At 60.3% G+C, this 7,083-nt stretch overlaps 1 protein-coding gene across 1 annotated transcript; it reads right to left on the reverse strand.

Moving 5' to 3' along the window:
* Nucleotides 1-3,142: 3,142 nt before the first annotated feature.
* Nucleotides 3,143-6,109, reverse strand: LBHD2 (LBH domain containing 2). Its single transcript, XM_042782570.1, has 3 exons — nt 6,041-6,109; nt 4,282-4,438; nt 3,143-3,240 (listed from the first exon to the last, which is right to left on the reverse strand). The coding sequence occupies exons 1-3, from the start codon at nt 6,107-6,109 to the stop codon at nt 3,143-3,145; spliced, it is 324 nt and encodes a 107-aa protein (XP_042638504.1).
* Nucleotides 6,110-7,083: the final 974 nt, after the last annotated feature.

Below are 7,083 nucleotides of genomic sequence, written 5' to 3' on the forward strand. Positions count from 1 at the left end.
CCCACCCCAGAAGAGACCGCCCCCCACCGCACCCCCTTCTTGGGTCTGGGGACTACGTGGGTTTGGGTGGTAGGCTGACCAGTGCAGCTATTTTTCAGCGGTGGGGCCTTGGGAAAGCTGTCTCTGAAATGGGTATAATGGCAGTAGGGGACCTGGGTTGGGAGCTCTGGTAGCGTAGTGGCTAAGGCACTTGACTGCTAACCAGACGGCTGGCGGTTCAAACCCACCAGCCACTCCTCGGAAGGAAGGTTGGGCAATCCTACTTCCGTAGTGATACTGCCTTGGAAACCCAAGGAGGGGTCGCTATGAGTCAGGGCTGACTCGACGGCACATAACAACAACAACAACAGGGGACCTGGGTTAAGCGCTGGCCCACTAGCCTAGAGGTTGGTGGTTTCAACCCACCCGAAGGTGCCTTGGAAGACTGGCCCACTGATCAGCTTGCAAAAGGTCAAAGGCTTGGAAATGCAGTTTCGCTCTACACACGTGGCACGGCCAGGGTCCTAGGGGTGTGGTGAGGGTTGAGTCTCCGTAAATGGCACCACACTCCAGCCAGGGTCCAGAAGCCCTCTCTTCCTGGCCATTGCCTCACCCCACATGCCGCATGTCAGCAGGTCGGGCCACCACTTCCAGCAAAATGTCTACTCCCCTTGCCTCACCCTGGTGCCCACACTGGTCCAGGCCAGCTCCTCATCTTTCCCTGCAGCCCATCCCACTGCAGCTGGAGTGGCCTTGTGTCAGGTCTAGAGAGGCTTCCTGGTGCCCCAGGGCGAAGGGTCAGGGGCCTGTGGTCTGGGCAGCTGCCCCAGCTCCCCTGCCCTCTTACCCCACCCCTCTCACACCCTCTCAGCACCTCTGCATGGGGCGCTTCTCTGTGCACCCCTGAGTTGTGCTCACCACAGCATAAACCACCAGGTCTCCTTGGCTCCCTGAATACCCCAGAGCCCACAGCCTCACACAGCCAATTGTTGTGGGGTACTGTCAAGCCTATTCCGGCTCATGGCAACCCCTTGTGACAGAATAAAACTGTCCCACAGGGTTTTCTCTGCTGTAATCTCCACAGGAGCCGATTGCCAGGTTTTCCTCCCTTAAAGCCGCTGAGGGGGTGTGAATCTGGAGGTTAGTAGCCAAGTGCTCAAGCATTGGGCCATCGGGGCTCCTTCCAGAGCAAGTGGAGCCTGTAGTCCAATCCCCATGCAGACGACTCTTCTCCCAAGACAGGACCACGTCTGCCTGGTTCCTGTATGTCTTGGTGCCTGGCTCCACATAGGAAGGAAAGAAATGAACGAGAGCCAGAGATAAGGACTCTAACCACCAAGGCGGAAGGCGGAGCTGGCCAGGGAGCAGGAAGGGGGCTGGCCTGAGGTGGGCCCTGCAGCCCCTCTGCTGAGGCCAGCATCTAGCACATCGAGTCCCCACCCCCTCAAGGCTCCTCCTCCTGCAGGCAGGTGGCCATGGCAAAGAGGGGTCCCAGTCAGCCACAGCCCGGGCCTCCCCATCCTGGCAGGAGGGGCTGGAAGAGAGAGCAAGCAGGACCTCCAAGGCCAGCCCAACAGCCCTCCCAATCCGTAAACCATGGGAGGGCCCTCCTCAGATATCCTGGGCTTGTATGGGACCCACAGGGCCCACTGGTTTAAAATTAAAGCCAGCTGCCAGGCAACCTTCCACACCTCTAGCTCCCACCCCTCCAGCATGGGGAGGGCTATTTTTAGAAGGAAGGAGGGCTGGAGAAAGTACCTCATACATCTTGGAAGTTGTCAAGACCCAGGGAAGGACAGAAGGGACTGTGTCTCCTGCCGCCCCTCCACACTCTCAGGGGCTTGGACCTACTACCTGAGCCTGTGGACTATGGCACTAACATTTATGGTCCCCTTCCTGCCAGGCCTGGAGCTTCCTCAGTTGTGGGTCAAGCTGACTAAGGAAAGGGTGCAGGTGCACAGCTGGGAGGATGGGGGCTGGCCCCTGGGCAGCAATTGAGTTTCTGCCACCCGCCGCCAGCCCCGACCAGCCAGCAGGGTACGCCTTGTGCTGTCAGACAGAGCCAGGAGACACTGTTACCGGACCAGTGGAAGGACAAGACCCTCATGTGAGGCAGGAAGACGTGCCTGCCCACCCCAGCCTTCCCAGCCCCCATCATCCCTTCATACTCTGGATCAGGACTGGTCTCTGGTACCCTGCTTCACACCTCAGTCTCCTTATCTGTAAAAAGGGCCTTTTGTGGGATCTGATGAGACAAATCTGTCCTGGAGGAAGTGCAGCTGGAACGCTCCTTGGAAGCGAGAATGGCCAGACTTCGTCTCACCTACTTTGGTCATGTTGTCAGAAGGGCCCATTCCCTGGAGAAGGATGTCATGCTTGGTAAAGTGGAGGGTCAACGAAGAAGGGGAAGACCCTTGACAAGATGGACTGACACAGTGGCTGCAATGATGGGCTCAAGCATAGCAAGGATGCAAGGATGGCCCACGACCGGGCAGTGTTTTGTTCTGTTGTATGTAGGGTCGCTGTGAATCAGAACTGACTCAATGGCGCTAAACAACAATGAGATCCAGCCTTCAATAGGGCACCCCACCCCATGTACCATTCCCAAGCCCTGCTGTACCCCAGGCAAGAGGGTGACAGGAAAGACCCCTGCCCTCAGGGCCCCTAAGCATGAAGGCTTAGCCAGGTCTGGAGGGTCCCAGGAGGGGCTGGGAGGCCACCTGGACCAGGCTGTCCTGCCTTGAGCAGCCTTGGCTGAGACAGAGGAGACCAGAGAGCACACAGGCAGGGGTATAGTGACCATACCCACTGGGCCACATCTGAAGCCTTCCGGCCATCTCCACCCTGCTGCCTCCCACTCCCCATTCCAGTGCCTGCCACGAAGTTGTCAAACAAGGTGCCCACCAGCCTCAGGAAATGCCTTTATTTCTGCTTCAAGCCACAAGACAAGGAGGGGTAGACCCAGGCCCTGGGAGGTGGGCAGGAAAGGGCAAGACTTGGAGTCCAGGCCAGAGGCAGAGAGGCAGGAGGCGGCGGGCAGCTCGTCTCTGCCCCGGTGTCCTGGGCAGGCCCAGCCCTGTGCATCAGCCTGGCCACCTTCAGCTGAGGCCCTCTCAGCTGTCAGAGAGCAGGTGCAGCACAGTCCGGCCATGTCTTTGATCTGTCACTGGGTCAGGTGCGCCTGGTCCATGGAGCCAGCAGCCTCACTGCCAGTGTCATCTGAAACCTCCCCTAGTGCTCCAGATAGACTCGGCGAAGGGGCTACAGAGACACAAAGGCCTCCGTGTGGATGGGGATCCCGAGTTCATGACATATATGCAAGGAGCCAGGTGAGGGGGGCAGTCCAAGGGGTCCTCGGGGTCTGAGGTGAGCCTTCAGTGGGAGGGGAGGGGTGATGGATGTGGGGGTCCTGTGTAAGGGAGGGGGGAGGCTGGGCTCTGGGGAGTCAAGCCCAAACACACCCTATAATAAAGGTGATGGTCAGGCAGGGTGGTCCAGGAGCCCTCCCAGGCCCAGGTCTGAGGTTACCCGAGGGACAGTCCCTGACTCTGTCCTGGGGCCTAGATGGAACCCAACAGGTTGAAGAGGTTGGGAGAAGTGGGGGTCTTGGGGACACCCTGCTAGAGGTCTGCTGAGTAGCAAGGGCTGCTGCCAACAAAATCTGGGGCAGAAGAGGGCCAGGCACAGTTCTTCCTGATCCAAGGACAGGCTCCCAGGGCACAGCTGCCCCCCAGTCTCCACCAGGAATCTTCCAGGGAGGGTGCCGCTGCTCCACCCACCTGCTATCTCCTCGGTGCCTCAGACCTGGCCCCGTTAGCCCTCTCCTGCCCACCCAGAAGTCTTGAGTTCCAGCAGCCCCTTGCCTTTCAAACGGGCCACCTGTGGCTGACAGGCCTGCACAATGGGGCCCTTCTATCCACCACCTGGGCATCTGGACTGGGCATGGCCAGTCCCCATACCCTCACCCCTTCCAGGAATGGGCCCTAGTGGGCCACACACACTTGTTCCAAAGTGGCAGGGTCAGGGAGGGAGGGCTGGCTGGTGAAGGTGAGAAGGTACAGTTAACACATGTGGCCCAGGGTGAGAACACAGGAGTGAGTGAAGGGACCCCAGTGTGCAGGTAGGAGGGTAGTGAGGCCACGCCCAGGCAGAGGCAGGGCAGCTGGGTGGGATGTGAGCGGGTTGTGGGATCCAAGCCCCCAATGACAGAGTGGACAGGCAGGAGTCCCTGCTCCGCCAGGCAGCAGTGGCGTGGCCACCCCCACCTCTCTCCCGGTGCCCCCCAGGCAGCCCCTCACTCACCAGCTGCAGGCTGGCTCTGGGGGGTCCCCCTCTGGGTGCCCTCGGGGGGCCAGCGCAGTTCCCCGCTCTCCACGGTGCCCACCTCACTGGGCTCCACCACAATGGAGGGCAGCCGCTGGCTCAGCCATGGGCCCTTCTCCCAGGTACCTGCTGCTGCCTGCAGGGGGAGAGCAGAGGTTAGGGCAACGCCAGGCCCAGGCCTCCCACCCCTCCCACCCCAGCCCTGCACCGCCCACCGGGAAGGTCAGGTCCTCACTACCATGTACCCGGGGGTGGGGGAAATACATGTGCGTGTGTGCACATCCTGAGAAAGGTCCCATTCCCTTCATCGTCCACTGGGGGGCACTCGGCCCCTGGCGGGGCAGCTCTCCTGGAGGCAACACAGGACCCACCTGGGCTGGGTCCCCGGAAGCCCATTTCACAGACGGAAGCCTGAGGCCGAGAAGCCAAGGTGAGTGAGCCCAGAACTCCGGTATCTAGGACCTACCCCTTCCTGGGGTCTTCCCTGCTAGGCCCTTGGCCTCCTGCCGCTCCAAGGAGCTGGGAGGATGTTGCTATAGCAACCTCTGTGCTCACTCCCTCCTCGGCTCTGGGTTCATTGTTCAGAGCCCACAGCGTGTAAGGCTTCTCCGCCCCCCATTCAAGGTCTCCACGGTAGAGGCTGAGCTCACAGCCCAGACCTCCATCCCCGAGCACCACAGCAGCACCGGCAGCCCTGCACATCCCTGGCCATGCCGGGGCTTGGCTGGACCGCTTCCTGTAGCCCCATCTTATTTCTCTAGAAGGGTAGTCTTTGGAGGCACGTCCATCTTCCCCAGTGGCTGTGAGGGTCTCAAGAGAAGGCCTGGCTCTCGGCAAGAGGGACGTTCCTGAGCGGCCCCTGAACCACCAGGACGATGTGTTTTAATGCAAATTCCTGGGCTCCCTCCCAGACCCTCCAGGCGGAACCCAGGAATAGCACTGTAACCAAGTACAGTAGGTACCCCTGAAACGTGGGGATAAGTGTCAGGTTGAAGCATACATGGGTCTCAGAGGACAGCAGGGCAGAGACCTGAGCCCTGTCCCAGTGTCTAGACCCTCCTGGGGTGACCCCTCCCCCTGACACTACCAGTCCAGTGCCTCCTTCCAGCCTGGAGTCCCTCAAACCTGTTTTATCCTCCCTGCCCCCTTCCAGGAAGCCTCCTCGCCCCACTTGATGTACTCCCCTGCCCAGAGGGTGCCTGCTGGGGGGCGGTGGGCAGGACTGGCTGACCCTGGGGTTCAGGACCTAGAGTCCATCCGATCCCCCTACCCCCATCTGCCTCGTCAAGGAGGCTGTGCCCAAAAGCCCAGGCCCAGCCTGGCCCCTGTGCCGCTCTGGGCTGGGCACCCCCCCTCTGGCCATAGTCCCCTCCCCTGACTGAACTCTGGAACTCAGCATATCAAGGTTGAGCCCCTGCGTTGGGACCTCTCCTTTTAACTGCACTGACAGACACACCCCAAGGAGGACAGAAGCTGAGGCAGGGACCCCGGCGTTGCCTCGCCTCACGGAGAGCAAACTACTTTGGGGAGCGAGTCCTGGGTACCCCAAAGTGCAGACGGCTGCTAAGTAAGCCAGAAGGGTCAGCCTTCAGTCACTTTATCCATCAGATTATATAAAAAAGTGACAGTCCATCCCCCACCCAGATAGGTAAACTGAGGCTAGCATTGAGGAGAAGTGAGGCCAGAGCCATAGGCTGTGGCCTGAGGGTGGCTCCACCCAAGGGCCCAGGCCACATACCTTCGCCCCTGGGCTTCCAGCATCCGCGGCTGAGCTTAGCTCCTGCATCATGGGCCCAGGAGCACTCATGCTATACCACTGTCACTCTGCTGAGAACAGGGGGCAGAAACCAGGTGTCCACTCCTGAGTCTGGCTGCTGGATTCAGACTGCTCCAGCCCACCCCCACTCTCTCCCACCCACAGGTCACCGCCTACCACTCCACCGGACCACTCCCACTGCAAAGCCCGGCTGAGCCCACCACGGGGGCAGAGCACTGGATGGTCTCCACCCTACGTGCCCAGTAGGCAGGAGATGAGATCCAGGAAAGCTTCCTGGAGGAAGGTCCGAGGGTCTGAGGCCTAAAGGATGAGCAGAAGGCAGCCAGGCTGGCGGAGAAGGGAGAAGGGTGTTATGAGGCAGGAAATAGCAAGGGGGGGCGGGACACAGAACACCCCAGGGACCTTAGTGGATTTCTGAGGGTGGCACTGGGAACACAGAGGCCAGGTTTCAGCAGAGACTGAGGTGCCCCGTTCTGCCCTGAGAGTAGATACCCCTCACACCCTCAGCCCCCCAAGCTGAAGGGAACTGAACATCCCACCTGAACTTGATCATGCCTATTCAGGAAGAAAGGCCCCATGGGGACCCACGGGCATCAGCCTCAGTCTCCCTGCCTACACTCAGCCCAGGTAAGGGGGCCCTGACCAGGCCAGAGACAGAAGAATGGGCAGGGTCCGGCTGGTGAAGACCTCACTTCAGGCACCAACTGGAAGGCAGCAGGGGGCCATAGGCAAGGGGCACCGCATCTCCCAAGCCCACGAAAGAAAGCCCAGGCCAGATCCTACTGGGTTCTGCCTAGGGTCCAGAACAGCATCAACAAGGGCTGCAGGCCAGGGCAGGGAGTTGGACCAGCCAGCAAGACTGCTGGGAAGGGCTGGCAGAGGGGGGACAGACAGAAAGCCACTGTACCCAGCTGGGTGTGATGCCTGTTAACTCTGGGAAACAAGGTCTCTACCACCTGAACGCCCAGCTCAGGTCAGTGACGGGCCCCACTGAGGCCAAGGGA

The sequence above is a fragment of the Orycteropus afer genome, unplaced genomic scaffold (genome assembly GCF_000298275.1).
Source record: "Orycteropus afer afer isolate SDZICR_OR568_19922 unplaced genomic scaffold, OryAfe1.0 scaffold00371, whole genome shotgun sequence".
Lineage (NCBI taxonomy): Eukaryota > Metazoa > Chordata > Mammalia > Tubulidentata > Orycteropodidae > Orycteropus > Orycteropus afer.